Source organism: Dendropsophus ebraccatus, chromosome 3, assembly GCF_027789765.1.
Source record: "Dendropsophus ebraccatus isolate aDenEbr1 chromosome 3, aDenEbr1.pat, whole genome shotgun sequence".
Lineage (NCBI taxonomy): Eukaryota > Metazoa > Chordata > Amphibia > Anura > Hylidae > Dendropsophus > Dendropsophus ebraccatus.
In genome coordinates this window covers 64,949,184-64,967,714 of record NC_091456.1, presented here as the reverse complement: position 1 = coordinate 64,967,714, position 18,531 = coordinate 64,949,184, and the positions used below count along the sequence as shown (strand labels likewise).

General features: G+C 43.9%; 1 protein-coding gene across 3 annotated transcripts in view; it reads right to left on the bottom strand.

Moving 5' to 3' along the window:
- RIC1 (RIC1 homolog, RAB6A GEF complex partner 1) overlaps positions 1 to 18,531 on the bottom strand; it is a 93,508-nt gene that overhangs the window by 48,520 nt on the left and 26,457 nt on the right. For 2 of the 3 annotated variants that reach the window (XM_069961932.1, XM_069961934.1), the window contains exons 4-6: positions 9,585 to 9,692; positions 9,343 to 9,485; positions 6,984 to 7,114 (exon numbers count right to left, since the gene is read on the bottom strand). In XM_069961932.1, coding sequence (XP_069818033.1) covers positions 6,984 to 7,114; positions 9,343 to 9,485; positions 9,585 to 9,692 — 382 coding nt within the window. The remainder of the gene's footprint in view (positions 1 to 6,983; positions 7,115 to 9,342; positions 9,486 to 9,584; positions 9,693 to 18,531) is intronic. The other variant, XM_069961933.1, reaches the window with a different exon arrangement.

Genomic DNA, 18,531 nt, shown 5'->3' with positions numbered 1-18,531 from the left:
GACATTGGTCACACTTATAGTTACCATTGGATGCCTGTGATGTGAGCCATGAGCTCTTAGTGGGAGGCTGTGACTCTACCTGACCATGAACCAGGAAATCTCTAGGATTCTGAGCAGTTCTAAATGCTACTATAGGTTTTTACATGCAATCTCTCTAAGTAACTCATCCTGTTGGACAATGTGCCAATTGTTTTGTATAGAACTTTTTATTACATGCTCAAGAGGGGTAAAGTCAAATGTGAAAACTGTCCGTCTTTCTGTCTTCGTTCCCTTATCCTTCACTCTTTGTGTACTGGATCCGTCCATGTTCCGTGCCTTTTCCATAGCTTGTTGTACCCTCTGGCACGGAGACGCTGACTCAGTTCCTCTGCCTGTTGCATAAACAAACTATTGTCATTATTGATCCTCCTCAGCCTAACAAATTGGCTGTATGGCAACAATTTTTTTTAATATGGTGGGGTGAAACCTAGTAAAATCCAGTAGGGAGTTCACAGCTGTCTCTTTTTTCTAAAACAGACATAACTAATATGTTTAGACTAATGTCCAAATGTACATCTAAAAAGTCCAATGTCTTGTCACCGAGCTACTGGTGTACCCATCCCCACTCCCAAACATTGCAAATACCATTTGCCATTAAATTTAAAGGCGTTTGATGTCATCACTAACTCCAAAAGCTCACAAATGTAATCAGAATCTAAATTTAACCCTCCCTTACCTGCCGATTCGCCCATTTCCATGGACAAGGTCATGTATGATGTTAAAGCACTCATATATCCTAAGTAGGGCTGGGCGATATGGGCAAAAAATAAAATCTCGATTTTTTTAAATTTTTTGACGATTCTCGATTTAAATCTCGATTTTTTTCCTTTTTTGCTAAATAAACAGAACATTTTCTCCCTGCAGCATCAGATACTATTTTAATATTTTAGACAACAACTGTATTGATTTCCAGTGTAACAGAGCCCCCATATAGTATAGGAAATCATGTTTGTGCCTCCATCTACGTTGGGTGTAGGAGTGGAGGTATAGTGGATAAGGGGTGTAGTAGTACAGGTATAGATGAGGGGTGACTGGGGTAAAACTGAAGGGGACTGGGGTGACACTAAAGGGGACTGGGGTGACACTAAAGGGGACTGGGGTGACACTAAAGGGGACTGGGGTGACACTAAAGGGGACTGGGGGACACTAAAGGGGACTGGGGGACACTAAAGCGGACTGGGGTGACACTGGGGGACACTAAAGAGGACTGGGGGACACTAAAGCGGACTGGGGTGACCCTGGGGGACTGGAGGGACAATGGGGGACACTAAAAGGGACTGGGGTGACACTGGGGGACACTAAAGGGGACTGGGGTGACACTAAAGGGGACTGGGGTGACACTGGGGGACACTAAAGGGGACTGGGGGACACTAAAGCGGACTGGGGTGACCCTGGGGGACTGGAGGGACAATGGGGGACACTAAAGGGGACTGGGGGGACACTAAAGGGGACTGGGGGGACACTAAAGGGGACTGGGGTGACACTGGGGGACACTAAAGGGGACTGGGGTGACACTAAAGGGGACTGGGGTGACACTAAAGGGGACTGGGGTGACACTAAAGGGGACTGGGGTGACACTAAAGGGGACTGGGGTGACACTAAAGGGGACTGGGGTGACACTAAAGGGGACTGGGGTGACACTAAAGGGGACTGGGGTGACACTAAAGGGGACTGGGGTGACACTAAAGGGGACTGGAGGGACACTGGGGGACTGGAGGGACAATGGGGGACACTAAAGGGGACTGGGGGGGACACTGAAGGGGACTGGGGGGGGACACTGAGGGAACAATGAGGGGATTGGGGGGACACTGAGGGGACTGGGGGGGACACTGAAGGGGACTGGGGGGGACACTGAGGGGACTGGGGGGGGGACACTGAAGGGGACTGGGGGGGACACTGAAGGGGACTGGGGGGACACTGAAGGGGACTGGGGGGGACACTGAAGGGGACTGGGGGGGACACTGAGGGAACAATGAGGGGATTGGGGGGACACTGAGGGGACTGGGGGGTGACTGGTGCAGCTGGAGGTGATTGGAGCAGGAGGGCACATACATCTCCTTCTCCTCCTCCTCTCACCTCCGCACACATGCTCTCCTCCCGGCCAGATATGGAGGTCCCGGGTCTGTGGAGGAGGAGGAGCAGGGACTACAGTAGGTGGTGATCGCGGCGCTGCGGTTCACGGAGCTATACAGCGGGAACGGGGGTCTGCACCGAGCCCCCCCCCCCATCCCGCTGTATAGCTCCGTGACCCGCAGCGCCGCGATCACCACCTACTGTAGTCCCTGCGGCCTCCTCCTCCACAGACCCGGGACCTCCATATCTGGCCGGGAGGGGAGTGGGACGCTCAGTGGAAGGGGCGGGGGCAGATCAGCGGCGGCGCTGTCAGTGGCTGGAGGCCGCCGGCACTGCACCGCCCCTCTCCAGCCTGGCCACCCAGCATCTTCTCCCCGCTCACCCACACCGCCCCTCTACGGCTCTCCCGCCGGCCTGCACCGCAACCCCCCTTCTCTCAGCTCCTCCCCGGCACCGCAGCCCGAAATGATTTTTTTTTAAAATCGAATTTACGATTTTCATAAAAAATCAAATCGATTTCAACGTTCTGGACGATTAATCGAATTAATTCGATTAATCGCCCAGCCCTAATCCTAAGTCTTGTTCTAACCTTACAGAAGGGGAAAGCAGTGCACTAGCATGATGTGGTGGTGCGTCCGGCCGATAAGGGAGGCAATGTAGTCATCCTATCCAAAACCTATTACTTAGAGGAGGCCTACAGACAGTTGTCAGATGTTACTACATACACACCTTTGACTTCAGATCCCACAATATCTATTGTTAACAAAACTTGTACCCTTCTACGAATAGGGTGGGGGGGGAGGGGAGTTTTTTTCAAGAGGTTTGCGGAAATATTGCTAGTGTCTAATCCTAAGAGACCATATTGGTATTAGTTGCCAAAAATCCACAAAAATGTGAAGTGCCTTGTTTTCCGTGAATAATCGTTCCTCACATTGACCTGAGGTACATAAACAACATATTGGTAGTGTGGTCAGGAAGAAAAGATTGATTTTTGGAGTTTGATAGCTATCTTAACGAGAATTCTTTGAACATGAAATATACAGCAGTTTTCGGTGACAAGACATTGGACTTTTTAGATGTACATTTGAACATTAGTCAAAACACATTAGTTACGTCTGTTTTAGAAAAGAGACAGCTGTGAACTCCCTACTGGATTTTACTAGTTTTCACCCCTACCATATTAAAAAATCGTTGCCATACAGCCAATTTGTTAGGCTGAGGAGGATCAATAATGACAATAGTTAGTTTATGCAACAGGCAAAGGAACTGAGTCAGCGTCTCCATGCCAGAGGGTACCTAGATAGGCTGGTACAACAAGCTATGGAAAAGGCACAGAACATGGACAAATGCAGTATACAAAGAGTGAAGGATAAGGGCAGGAAGACAGAAAGACGGACAGTTTTCACAGTTTACTTTACCCCTCTTAAGCATGTAATAAAAAGTTCTATACAAAACAATTGGTACATTGTTCAACAGGATGAGTTACATAGAGAGATTGCGTGTAAAAAACCTATAGTAGCATTTAGAAGGGCTCAGAATCTTAGAGATTTCCTGGTTCATGGTCGGGTAGAGTCACAGCCTCCCACTAAGAGCTCATGGCTCACATCACAGGCATCCAATGGTAACTATAAGTGTGACCAATGTCACTATTGTTCATCACTGAAGAATGTGAGATCAGTACAATTAGGAGGTCAGGTACATAAGGTAACAGATTTCATCACTTATAAGAGTCAGCAAACTTGGAAATAAATACCTGGAGTGATATCAATCTGCTATAATACATTGTGTGTCATGTTGTTTCTTATGCTTTTAAACTTTGTTACATGTTTGTTCACTTGTGCGCTATGTATAAAGTTTTGTATATAAGGAGTGACCTGGGAATCATGTGTGGATCTGACAAAGCATTGTTTGCCGCAAAACTGCGGTCATCCGATTTCTGCCTCTCCCCGCGCCTCACATGCCTGAATAAAGCCGAATTTTTACACACTACAGCCTGGTGAGTGCCATCTGCTTTTCTTTTCATTTGCAATGTCCGGGACTTTTTTCTTAGATTGAGCACCACGGAGGCTACCTGATGCAGGGTCAAACCGGCAGTGTCAGTTTTGAACCTGAGAGTGGAGCAGTGCAGTCTGCTGTTTTCTATTGCATTGGACTATGAAAGCTAAGCTAACCAACCAAAGGAGGAAAACGCATCTCTAAACTCATACTGTAGCACAATATACAGTAGTTCATGCCAGAATTATATCATACAATGATACAATAAAATGTGCACAGAAATACTGTGTGGCAATGCGCACAAAAGACTACTGCCAGAATACAGTGGAATTATGCACATTTTGCTTTAACAAGAATCATTTATGCCAGGGGTACTCAACAACTTTTAGTGAAGGTCCACTTACCGGGGTCTATTGTCAGGTGAAGGTCCGAGCTGAACATCAGTAGGAAACGTGTTTTGTTACTTTGTCACAAACGTTCAACTATTTATATACAGAATTGCTGCTTATTAGCGGGAAAACTGGCATTTTTTTCTCTCTCACCAGGCCTTTGATATTAGGTACAAAGGGGGTGACTGCCCTGGTAGTATATAGCCCCCCTGTTGCTCCCCCAGTAGTGTATAGCCCCCCCCTGTGCGCTCTCCCCCAGTAGTATATAGCCCCCTGTTGCTCCCCCAGTAGTATATAGCCCCCTGTTGCTCCCCCAGTAGTATATAGCCCCCCTGTGCGCTCTCCCCCTGTAGTATATAGCCCCCTGTGAGCTCCCCCCAGTAGTATATAGCCCCCCTGTACGCTCTCCCCCTGTAGTATATAGCCCCCTGTGCGCTGTCCCCCAGTAGTATATAGCCCCCTGTGAGCTCCCCCCAGTAGTATATAGCCCCCCTGTGCTCTCCCCCTGTAGTATATAGCCCCCTGTGAGGTCCCCCCCAGTAGTATATAGCCCCCCTTGTGCTTTCCCCCTGTAGTATATAGCCCCTGTGAGGTCCCCCCTGTAGTATATAACCCCCTGTGCGCTCCCCCCAGTAGTATATAGCCCCCTCAGTAGTATATAGCCCCCTGTGAGGTCCCCCCTGTAGTATATAACCCCCTGTGCGCTCCCCCCAGTAGTATATAGCCCCCTCAGTAGTATATAGCCCCCTGTGAGGTCCCCCCTGTAGTATATAGCCCCCTGTGCGCTCCCCCCCAGTAGTATATAGCCCCCTCAGTAGTATATAGCCCCCTGTGAGGTCCCCCCTGTAGTATATAACCCCCTGTGCGCTCCCCCCAGTAGTGTATAGCCCCCTCAGTAGTATAGAGCCCCCTGTGAGGTCCCCCCTGTAGTATATAGCCCCCTGTGCGCTCCCCCCAGTAGTATATAGCCCCCTTAGTAGTATATAGCCCCCTGTGAGGTCCCCCCTGTAGTATATAGTCCACCTGTGCGCTCTCCCCTTGTAGATGCCCCCCAGACAGAAAAAAAAAATAACAAAAACAACTCACCTTGCACCTCGTTCCCCGCTGCGGCTGTCTTATTCTCATCCCGTCGGTCCGGCCCCCGGCTGATACGCGCTCTGTAGGGATGTCCCGGGGATTCCCCAGCAGAGCGCGCATCAGTTATCTCAGCGTACGCCGCCAGCCTGCACAGCCGGCAGCGTACACTGAGGTCTGTGGTGCGCGCTCTGCTGGGGAATCCCCGGGACATTCCCAGAGAGAGCGTATCAGCCTGGGGCCGGACCGACACTGCCCCCAGCCTCACAGGCGTACTGACATCTAAGGACAGTACGCCTATGGGGCGGGAGGCAGTGCGGTGGGGAGCGGGACCTCCTAATCGCCCCGGGACAGACCCGATCCGGGGCGGTTAGGAGGTCTGACCAGGGGTCCGGACAGCTGGCCTCCGCGGTCCGGGTTCGGACCGCGGTCCGCCAGTTGAGGACTCCTGATTTATGCAATACACATAACAAAAGTGTTTGTTCCAAAGCCAGAAGCTCCCTTGTTTTAGGAACAATCCCCTTGCTGATAAATATAGACATCTCATGGTTTGCTTTCCAATCACCATTTTCTAGCTAAATGGACAGTAAGAGGCTGTTTTAGTATGTACATTTTGTGGGTGAGAGACGAGAATACATTAAATAATTGTATAATAATTTATACAGATTTCTAAAAACAATATAGGCTCTGCTATAAGTACTTCAATACAGGTACTACTGTGTTACTAAATCTTGCATAAGGGACACTGCTGCCTGCACAGAACTTTGACTACATTCTTTTTTGTGACACTATTATGGGGCTACTCCATGGTAATATTTCAGTACTATGCAAAAGTGAAAGAAGAGCCTTTTGTTTTTGTTTTTTCGACTGTCCAATCCAAATTCTCCTATTGTAGTGGGTTTACAATGTTTGCCCTAAGCTTAGTGCCAGTATACCAGAAAAATGAAGGGTGGAATATCACAGTAAACCCAATTTCATCCAAAGGGATTATGTTAAAAATGTTCATTTATGCCTACAACCATCATGGTGGAGGATCAGCACATGTTGGGGCAATTACAAAATCTAAAGGTTTATGCCTCAAAAATCCTTATAAGTACAAACAACTTTAAGTACATAGACAGCTGCTGGTGTTTAGTTTTCATCCAAGATCACAGTTTTTAGCTTGGTGTATATAAGTTTTCTATTGTCCTCTTTTACATTGTGACAAAATTAGAATATGTGGTACCTTCGCCACTTCAAAAGGAAATTAAATAAATTAAGAGTTGCTCTCTGACTCCAGTTTAGAACTCTGCATAGAAACCACAATGTATTAATGTATATGGAACAACAGTTTGATGGTTCCAATGAAAGAACTATTCAGAACAAATGATATCAGCCACAAATGGGGTCTATAACCGTCCCGTTGACACTTACATCTGCTGTAGTTGACACTGGTGTGATGAATCCAATGCGACCGTCATTAAAAACAACAGCAAACCCATCAAGAGTTACACAGTGCTCCATGTCCCGGATGTGGACACCCTCAAAATCTAAGAATGAACCTGCTAGGAAGAACATAAACCAACAAACAATCATACATAGCACATGTTTATATGACGCATCACATTAGTAAAGGTAATGATAATGCTGACTCTTCTGCCCAATTTAAAGGAGAAGTCCCACAAATGATAACATTTCTGTGTTAGATCACAAAAAACATCAGATTTATCAAAATAATGCTCATGAGTCTCGAAATCGCTCTTTAGACTTGACATATCTTAGGGCACGTTCTAACAGGCCGATTATTGACAAGGAGTGTTGCTAGAAAGCAATATACAGTGTCCGGAGGAACGATTAGTGCGGCCCAGTCACACAGTCATGCCTTCTAAAGACACTGTAAACAAGCGTAGATCTCGATCAGTGTTCTCATCGCTCGGGCTGTGTAAAAGTACACTTAATTCTTTTGATTCCCTTTCAGGACACTTTGTATGTTAGGGCTTGTGATAACACATTCTCAGTAGCTTAGGGTGGTATTACACGGAGCGATTATCGTTCGAAAAATCATTAAATCGTTCGGATTTGAACGATAATCATTTCGTGTAATAGCAGGCAACGATTAAAAGACCAACGAGAAATCGTTGATAGTTTAATAGGATCCAGACCTATTTTTATCGTTTGATCGTTCGCATATCGTTCGGTGGAATAAGAATTCACAGCTGAAACGTACGCAATAGCGACGACTAAAGGACCGCAAGAACGATCATAAATAACGATCATCGTTTCGTGTACTTAGGTGAACGATTTCGGGTCGTTTGCCTTAGCGGTCGTTTAAGATCGTTTATCGTTAATCGTTAGTTGTCGGAAAATTGCTTGGTGTAATAGTACCCTAAGTCCCTGCCATTGTGCAGACCAAACACTAGGAATCTGCACACAATGGGCAGCTTTTTCTAACCACCAACAGTCAAGTTAGATGGAAGTTCTCAGGGCCAGTTCACACTGAGCAAGATCATCGGAATTCCATCGTGCTCAGTGTGCTGCTGTAAGTGAATGGAAAGGGCGCGCGCTCGTCCGCTGCCGCCGCTCTCAGCTCCAAGGACTAACATGTTCATTCTTTGAGCGGAGAGGAAGCGGACGAGCGCGCGCTCTCCCATTCGCTCAAAGCAGCACACCAAGCACAGAGGGATTCCGCGGTGGAAATCTTCGCCACAGAATTCCTACGATCTTGCTCAGTGTGAACTGGCCCTTATAGGAAGTCAAATCAACAGCAAGGTGTCCCACAACAACTAAATATGTGGACACAAGAGGTTTTTTTTTTTTTTTTTTACACCAAAATTATTATACAGAGCAAATAACTAAATAATGGGACAATCCCTTTAACTAATACTGCCTACAATGCTCAAATGCAACGCAACCTTTACTGGGCAACAACATCAAACTGTCAAAAGGCCTGTCTGAATAACCTTTATTTGTGTACAGGGCTCTATTCCAAATACATTTAACATGGAATAAAGTTCAACTAGTAGACACAAGAGCGTTCTTTCCTTGCAGAACAGAATCTGCCTTTTTTATCCACAGCTGGTTACTCTGGACAGATTCATTTTCTGACAACCACAGATTCATTCATATGGGAGGGAAAACACACCACCAAGGTGAAAGGCACTGGAATTGAAATAGTAATAGCAAAAAACAACAGCACTCCAAATGTAGAGACAAAACATAAACATCTAAGGGTACTATTAAATGTGTATCAGAAGACCTGCACGTGGTACATGAGGCAATATGGTTTGGCCAAATTATATACTAACCTCTGATGTTGGTTTTAAATGTAGCTGAATAAGCTTCGTGTCAGCCATGGGTGCGATGTGCAGCCATTTCTGTCTTTTTGGCTTGTACTATTAGATGTACTATATTTGCTCACCAAGGCAGGTGAGCTGATCAAAATAAAAGAAATCCTATAATTCCTAAGCAACATTATAGCAATGGTACCCTGCCCCCCCCCCCCCCCCCCCCCAAAAGCTCTTTCATAATCGTCAGTGAAGCTGAGGATGCCACAGTGGCTGCTCCTTTTCTTCTCTAAGCAGCAGAAAAGATGCCAAGGATTATTACACAACCTGCTCACTACCCCTCTGTACCACTGATGAAGGTGCAGAGAAGTTGGCACCTAAATGCGTCCCCCAAGGCCGTTCTAATAGTCAGCCATTAATACTCTCATCTCTAAAAACCCATTTATTTAATAATGAATAAAACAAAGTTTATTAAGACCTTTAAAAAAAAAAATGTAAGTTCACAGTACCTCTGGATGGCTGCAAGTCAACTGAGAAAGGAATAGTAGCCAAGTTGATAGCTTTCCTTCCATTTGTCATGCCTTCCCAATGAATGAGGTGAAGTAAACAATCCTCTGTGGCCACCAGAAGGTCATCCATCATGGACTGGATGCTAGGGAAAGAAAACTATATATTTAACTCATGATGATCAAAAAGGTAAAATAAAAATGTATGCTTTATATATTGCATTTTGCAAGTCCCTTATACATACCTTGTTATTGGAGCTTGTAAATCCAGAACTTTCTTGGTCTCTAAATTTAATGCTGGAGCACATTGTTCCTCCTTGTAATGAGGTACCATCTTCACACGAGAACTTCCTCTATTGAGGAGAGAAAAAGAAAGAAAACTTGAAACTTTAGCCATGTTATGACAAACAGGTTCTAGTTTGGCTAAACTTGTTCTACATTATATGAAGCAAACATGTTACAAAAACGTACCCTGCTGTTATGTTCCCATAGGGCAGGGGACAACTAAGAAGGTAGTTTTCCTACCTCCACCCTCAGCTCCGTTTTCCTGAAATCCTGTGTTTTATCAGTAGGTTATTTAGGTGGTTTGGTGCACTAGGAGTGGTACTACTGCCGGTGGTGCACTGATCCGCCATCCCCTCGAACAGCAGCGATGCCACCCTAGCTGCTCATCACTGAAGAGTACCGGATGAATATTCATAAAGAGGGACATGTAGACAGGCAGATAGGTGCACCGAGGGCTGTCGTACCACCCCCAATGCACCAAACAGCCTAAACAACATATTAAAAAAAGACAGGATTTCTGGAAAAGGTCACTGAGGAAAAAAGTAAGAAAACTAACTTCTTCAGCAGTTTGGGCCCTATGGAAACCTGTTAAATTCTTCTAACCTGCTGTTAGTTTCATTTTTTATTTTTTTTTTTGTCTTTCCAAACATCATTTTTATTCAAATTTTTTCAAATGTTATACAATACAGGAGATAAAATAGAAGGAACAATATGTCTCTCCCGTCGGCTACATAAACAGTACAAATCTTATAAACAATCTATATAACCCCCCCTCCCTCCCCCCCCCCCCCCCCCCACTCCTCCCTCCCATCCCCAGCTCGCAACAGAGGCTCTCCTCTCCCTCCAATTGTACTATGCCAACATTCTAGTCAGGTAGGCGTAGGGCACCTAGGGTGCCAGCAATATCTGCCATAAGATACCATTTAGTATTACGAAACGGCCTGACCACCTTTTGGCGTTCAGTGGGATCTAGAAAAGAGGTTATGAGCTTTTTCCATTTTCTAAAGAAGGGCCTAGCCCTCTTTTCTCTAGATGGCTCAGCTTCCAATTGTTCCATGCGTAGATAGTGTTTAACCTGTTGTATCACTTGTCCAACAGTGGGCATATCCTGGACCAACCATCTAGACAAAAGACAGCGTTTTGCCACCACAAGGAAAGTATGTATCAGTAGAGATACCCTACCCTCCCCAGGAGGGATGTGAAGTATCATCAAACAGGGGTCTACTGGGACATCCACATGCAGTTTGTCCCGAAGTAAGGAGACCAGATCTCCCCAGAATGTCCTGACCAGAGGGCAAGTAAACAGCCCATGGTAAAGATCCGTTTTAGGTTCGCCACAATTTGGGCATGCTATGATCCGGTCAGGACGCCCTGGGGTTCTCGGGAGGGTAAACCCATAAGTGGCGTGATGCAAAATACGAAACTGTGTTTCCCTCCAAGTTTCACATATGATGGCTGTTTTTACCGTACTCCAGCCTTTAAGAATTTGAGCTGACAATTCAGGGAGAGACAGCTTGTTTCCCCAATATTTAAACAGTGATGTTTCAACTCCTCCAAGTGCGACATGGCGTAGAGTATTATGCAAGAAAGAAACAGAATGAGTGGACGTAGAAGTACATATATAAGTAGAGATGGGGTTAGACGTCAGCTCATTCTGTAAATTTCGCAATCTAGATAATAAAAACCCATGGATCTGTCTAAAAGCAAGAAAGTGACCAGATGGGAGGGCATAGGCCTCCTGCAGTTCCTGAAATGATAGATATCGCTTTTCTGAAGCATTTATAAGATCTGACGCCACTTTAATGCCCTTTGCTTTCGTTAGTTTCATTTTAAGGCAGGGTTCACAATGGGGGAGATTTATCAAAGGGTGTAAAATTTAGACTGGTGCAAACTGCCCAAAGCAACTAATCACAGCTCCTCTTTTCTTTCACCAGAGCTGGAAGCTGAGCTGTGATTGGTTGTTGTGGCCAGTTTGCACCAGTCTAAATTTTACACCCTTTGATAAATCTCCCCCAATGTGTCCAGGGACTTAAGGTTAGGACATCTGCAAAAAGGTATGCCGAAGTGTACCACAGCGTACTTGTAGTGGAGCCTTCAGTTTAATGGACCAAGATGGTCACTATTGTTGATCTATTTCGACAACACCTTTCTTGGAAAAGCATGGTTTGCTGAACTTTTTTGACCCAGCAGCACCCATTGCTGCCAGAATAAGGGCCGTATTACATAGCCGCGTAGTGGAGTCAGTGAGAGCTGATATACTAGATCGGTGCTCATTTACAGAGCCTATTAGACATAGTTACCGAAAAAATGTTTCACAACCAGTCTTGACAGTGACAGTCCGCCCAGCCTATCCCTGACCGAGGCGGGACAGTGCCATGGCCAGTGACTGGCAGAGCAGGCCCTCATTACAGAGACAAATTTACCATCTGAGGGCGGGGGGGCCCAGAAACACAGCAGCACAACACCAGGTGAGTGTAGAGAGGTACGTATAATCTTTATTACTTTCTATATACTGACAACGAAGTTAATCAGCTGTCTGTCAAGTATCAGCTATTACACAGAGTGATGTGTGGCAGCGGCATACAATGATTTGTAAGACAACGATAAGGTGACAAGTAAATGACTGCTAGCTCCTCAGCTGATCGTTCTCTTCATCTGCTGAATCTAGCAGATATCACTTAGTTCAAAAAGGTCACCATACACTTTATATTTCTGTTGGCCAACTTGCCGTGACTCCACTGACAGATAAGGTTGGTAGAGAAAGGAGACAGACTCGATGGAAAAATCACTGTCCAACCCTTTTGTTTTCAGAGAGATAAGCCATCGTCAGAGGAATCTAGTGGCAGCTAACACCTCATAGAAGACACAGAAACATTCAGCCAGCTTGAACATTCATGTGTATGTGGAGGACGGAAGAGATGATTTGAGGAAATATTAAATACAATACCAATACCATATTCAAAGCACCAACTGAAGTTGTTCATGCAATTCTCTAAAATCTTTGAGTCTTTTATAATGTTTTTAAATGAAGACAGATAAGAATGAATGATAGCCTGTACAATTACTTGACTAATGCCCTGAAATAAAGATCATTTTGTGGAAAAAAAAGAAGTACTCCAGTAAAAATAAAAAAAAATAAAAAAGTTTATAAATCAACTGGTGCTGGAAAGTTATACAGATTTGTAAGTTCTTCTATTTAAAAATCTCAAGTCTTCCAAGTATTTATCAGCTGCTGTATGTTCTACAGGAAGTGGTGTTTTCTTACCAGCTTTCCAGTCTGACATGCTCTCTGCTGCCACCTCTGTCCATGACAGGAACTACTTGTTACGGTAGTTTCCTGTCACAGATAGAGGTGGCAACAGAGAGCACTATGTCAGACTGGAAAGGAAACTCCACTTACTGAAGGACATACAGCAGCTGATGAGTACTGGAAGACTTGAGATTTAATGGGAGTCATTTATAATAATAATGCTTTTATTTGTATAGCGCACACAGATTCCACAGTATTTTACATAGGTTTTTGCCAATTATTACTCCCTGTCCCCATTAGGGCTCACAATCTAAATTCACCTATCTACAGTATATGTTTTGGGGGGAACCTACGCAAACATGGAGAGAACATACAAACTCTTTGCAGATGAGCCACCGTACTGCCCCTACATTTACAAATCTTTATAACTTTCTCACACCAGATGATTTTTGTTTTGTTTTTCACCCTTTAACTTGGGAAAAACAAAAGAAAACCCATGACCAAACCCATGACCAAACCCATGACCCTGTGGCCATTTCACAAGTTGTCCTTCCCTGAATCCCTTCTGGTAGGTACCAACCACAGCATACAGGGAATACTCCATATGCTGTTATGGAGAGGTCTTGACCCAGTTATCCATCTTAATTTGGCCCTTATCAAAGTTCAGCCGGACTGTACCCAATACATGCCACTCCTTGACAGGTAAGGCAGTGTTCATACATCAGTTTCATTGCATTGCTGCATCATTCCATTGCAGTATGGCATTAGATTTTTGAAGATTCTGCAGTATCACAATTGTACTGCAATAAAACTGCAGTGTGTGTGTGAATGTAGTTTTACGCCGTCATGAAATTAATGTTATTGTCTTGTGTAAGTGGTTTTAATGCTTTGGCAGGATCTAGGTACACACATGCTTCATCATTTAAATAGAGGCATGGGACAGAACTACTATGTGCAATGTTTGCCTTTACAGCTAAGATAGTGGTATCTGCAGTCTGTGTGAAAAAAACGATGGGAAAATTCTTAGTGATCCTGCCTGTAAACTTCACATAGTTCCCCAAGTCGATCTTTTCACTGTGAATTGCTATGACCTTTAAACAACAAATATGTGTTGCCAGCAGAGGCAGGGAGGAATGTTCGGCCGGCACTGCCACATCAGCAGCAGCTGTGCTCCAGCTCCACTTATCTGAAATGCACCAGCAGCGCAGAGCGTGAAGCGTGCTCCTATACTGACACAGGAAACACCGACAGTCAGCTTATTTGTAGCTACGTGACAAGTGAATGGAAAAGTCATGTGCTACCAGTCATCGAATGAGTATTAACATAGTGGTAAGGCACAAACTAATGTAGTGCTAAAGGACAACCTGGTGTAACAAGCTCGTCGCTTGTAAGGAAAGTACGTAAAAAGAAAGTACACAGTAAATAATGTGTAAATATACTTTTGGTGCATCCAAGTATTATGACCCCTGGCCACAGAAACAAGACGTGGATCTAAATATAAACCTGACAAGGTGACCAATTAACGTCTATTCAAAGTTTATCCTCTTAAGATGTAAACCAGGTATTAAAAGATGATGTATTTCATATCTTGTCTCGGCAAAGCATGCATGTTTCTTTCAGTGGGAATAAGCTGCTATCTAGCACTAATGACAACACTATCTCCCAAGGGAACTTAGGATCAGACATGTTGAATTCCATCATGTATGATCCTTCTTTCCGGAGTACAATAAAAAGGTTTTTAAGCCGCAATTCTATTTGGTCTGCACAGTAAGTTAAAGGGGTATTCCAAGATAAAACTAACTTGTCCCCTATCCACAGATAGGGAAAAAGTAAGATCACTGGAGAGAGCCGAGTGCAGCACTCCGCCTTTTTCTGGCGTCTCCATAGAGACTGAATAGAGCCGCAGGTCACGTGCCAAACCCACGGATCTATTTCAAACAAAGGAGCAGCGGGCTGATATGGAGATCACCTGGGGGTACAGTGGTCGGACCCTCCCACCCCCCAATCTCTTACTTGTCCCCTATCCTGTGGAAGTTAGTTTAATCTTGGAATACCCCTTTAAGTTATTTAGCTATAGTTAGGGCCCTATTACACAAAGTGATTATCAGGCCTATTCGGGCAGATCTCTCTCCGTGTAATAAAGACAACGATCAGCTGAGGAACCAGTCGGCTGATTGACGTCTTTCAACACAGGCCTTTTTTTTTTTTTGCAAATTTACAGATCATCAGCTGCTGACCGAACATCGCTATGTGTAGTGATGGGCAGCAGACAGCTGATAATAAGGTAAAGTAAAATAATAAAGATTATACTTTCCTGTCCACACTCCTCGGTGTCCCATTTCTTTTTTTTTTCTGCTCACCCCACTCCTGTCTTCACCAGTCTTTGGCCAAGCAGTCTGTCACTTCAGAGAGGTTTAGAAGCTTCAATGGTGATCTAACAGATCTGTGCTCACTTGCTGCATTATTCAGGCCCTGTAATACAGCCCTTAGTGTGGATCAGCAAGCAGTTTAATCACTATAGCCCAGATTTATCCAAGGATGTAAAATTGACACTGGTGTAAACTGCTGATACCAACCAATAACAGCTCAGCTTTCACTTTACCAGAGCAGAGAGCCGAGCTGTGATTGGTTGCTACTGGTTACACCAGTTCCTATGTTAAACTTTTTGATAAATTTAGGCCTATGCAGCTATATCTAATATACAGTATATCTGTATGTATGTGGTGTCCACACAGCCAGGGCAAATGAAGGTTGGGTAAGCCCTCTACAGCACATCTGCTGTGAATAACCCCTGCTTGTTAAGAAAGCAAGTCCAAATATGTATTTGGGAATTGCCGATACATTTCAATGTTCTCAAGACAAACTAATGACCACTGGTACATTATGTACTTTTGGATAAACTGTTTCTAATTTGTTAATGTTCAGACAATAGACAAAGGCCTAGATAGATTAATCTAGACACTCTACATACTATAAATCTCTTCAGACTATCGCATGTCAACACACCACAACTTGACTTTCCAACTTTCCACAGACTAAGAAAAAAACAAAAAAACTCACAGAATACAGAATTAAGGACTTTTCTTTTGAGTATAAAAAATACAGGGGTTGGACAAAATAACTAGTACACTCCTATTCATTTTAGGTTGTTCTCCTGGGTAGGTGTCTTGGTAGGGCGTTTGTGACCCGGTTTGCCAAGTTGATAGATGTGTGGAGTTTTACAGTTTCCTCGATCACATCTCAGAGTGAGAAGACCAGCAAAACATCTAGAAACGGAAGCAGCTGTGGTCAAAAGTAAAAACTTGACACATGGGACAAAGGGGCATTTTGTCGTACTGCAGCCAAAAACACAAAACTACTGCAAGACTGAATTGAATTATAAGGGCACTTGTATCAGTGAAAACCATCAGGTGTAGACAAAGCTTTGTTCACACCAAAAAACATCAAAGGTTCAATGGTGTAAAGGCAACGAAACAGACACTGGATCCATGAAAACGTGATATCATGGCACCATGGGTGTGATAGCTGTCCTAGACGGTAATGAAGTAACAGCCCAAGAGTACTTAGATATTCTAAGGGGGCAATATCAATTCTCTGTTTTTTGCTAGATTGCTAGAAATTTTTTCTCCTTGCAGGCAGACTTTGCTACTATTTTAATGATGTTTGAAAAAGAAACTGTACTGCTTTATACAGTAACAGTGTCCCCAAATAAGCAGTTATGCACAATATGTGCCTCCAAATAGTAGACAAGCCACATATAGTAGTTAGGCCCCTCAGTACCTTTATATAGTAGTTGGGTCCTCTTTTTGCTTCCATGTAGGTAGCCTCCCACCAACTCAGACTAAGCAGTACCCCCTATGTAGCTATCCCTAATGTAGGTAACCCACCTAGCAGTTAACCCCCTCTATCTTAAATCCCCCTGTAAGCCCCCCCCCCCCCTACACAATCCCCCCTGTAGTAAACACCCTCTCCTGTAGGTAATATCCTCTCGGTAGGCAATCTCTCTGTAGGTAAACGCCATGAACTGTAGGTAATCTCCCCTCTGTAGGCAGTCCCTTCCTGTACTAACCCTCTCCCCATGTAGGTTATCCCCCCACCTTTTGTTAAAATAAAATAAAAAAAGCGTCCTCTTAACAATACCCCAAAAGACTACACAACTTTCTTTCGTGGTAAGTCAAGCAAAGGCATACTGTAACCAGTACAATTGGCAATAACACTATGTTAGTTTTATTTCTTGGGGTGACATTCTATGTAAAAATACCCCTTTAATAGTTTCCAGAAAAGATCAGCAATTGAAGACAGCGTCTCTTAGAGTATCAAAAAAGTATCTTCTTTTATTTAGCCATATGCGTACAAATAATCAAACAACGTTTCGGCCATTTAAAAAAAAAAATAGTTTAATATAGTTTCTGTATTCTGCCTATAAAGCAAGGATGGGGATTTTCTTTGGCTGTCCAGGCATGATGGGAATTGTAGTTTAACAGCTGGAGAGCCGCAGGTTCCTTTAAAATGTCACACAGATCTCTCACACACACACACACAAAGTATGTTGAAATGCACTCGTTGTTGTGATAATCTGGACTCCACATCGCATTCTTTGTATGCTCTTTTATCCTGCTCTATGCAAACACAATCCTCCCCCTTTATTTGCAGTAGTCACAACAGCATAAAGGCAGAAAACGCTAAGACTGTGTCTACGGGCAGGGGAGTGAACACCCATGTGCCTAGCACAAAAAGGCTAAAAGTGGATTAAGCTACACCAGTGTCAGTAATCGGCCTAAGAGATAAACCATACATAGACTGACAATGCATTTGTTCTGTTGTTTTTTTTATTAACCTTACATACATATAGCAGTTAGACAAGTTACTGCATGTATTATAATTCACCAAACATCTAACACAATTTCTGAATGCTGATGCAACATGACAGAGCTGCAGATGAGTATGACTGAATTTGTTTGTTTTGTAAGTAAAGTAAGTGGGAAATCGTTCCTGCTAAAGAATAATAGAAAATATACATTGAGGCCGGGTTCACACAACATATTATTTCAATTACTGTCTTTGTTGCAGACTTCAACAACGGCCGCTATACATGGAAAAAATACATTGTATTGTTTTCTTTGGAATCCCGGACGGAGTGTATACACTCCGGCCAGGATTCCATGCGTCCACACAGAAAACTAACAGTGCAGACAATGTAAAGTCCGGCTCCGGACGTACTTTACATTGTCTGCAATGGCTAATTGGAACGCGGGCACACCTGTATATGCCCACATTCAAATTCGAAAAAAATGAAGTTCATCCGGCCGGTACCGCAGTGGCCGTGTGACAGAATTCCTGCTGTCATACATTGTGTGAACTTAGCCTGAAAACTATTCTATACTTCACATATAATTTAACAAGTTCAGACTTATAGGCCACATATGTGACATACAATTTGAACTATATATTCTCTTAAAAAGCTGACAATCAAGTTCTAGAAATGGCACAAGCAGTCACAAACCACAGATAAAAAAGGGTGTAAGAGATTCTTACATATCTATATATTATAGTTTACCAAAGGTATGTTGGTTACTGCTGTGTCTATTAAAAAAAAAAATAAAATTAAAGAGAAAAGTGGAAAATATCCCTAAAAACAGTGCTTCTCAATCTATGAG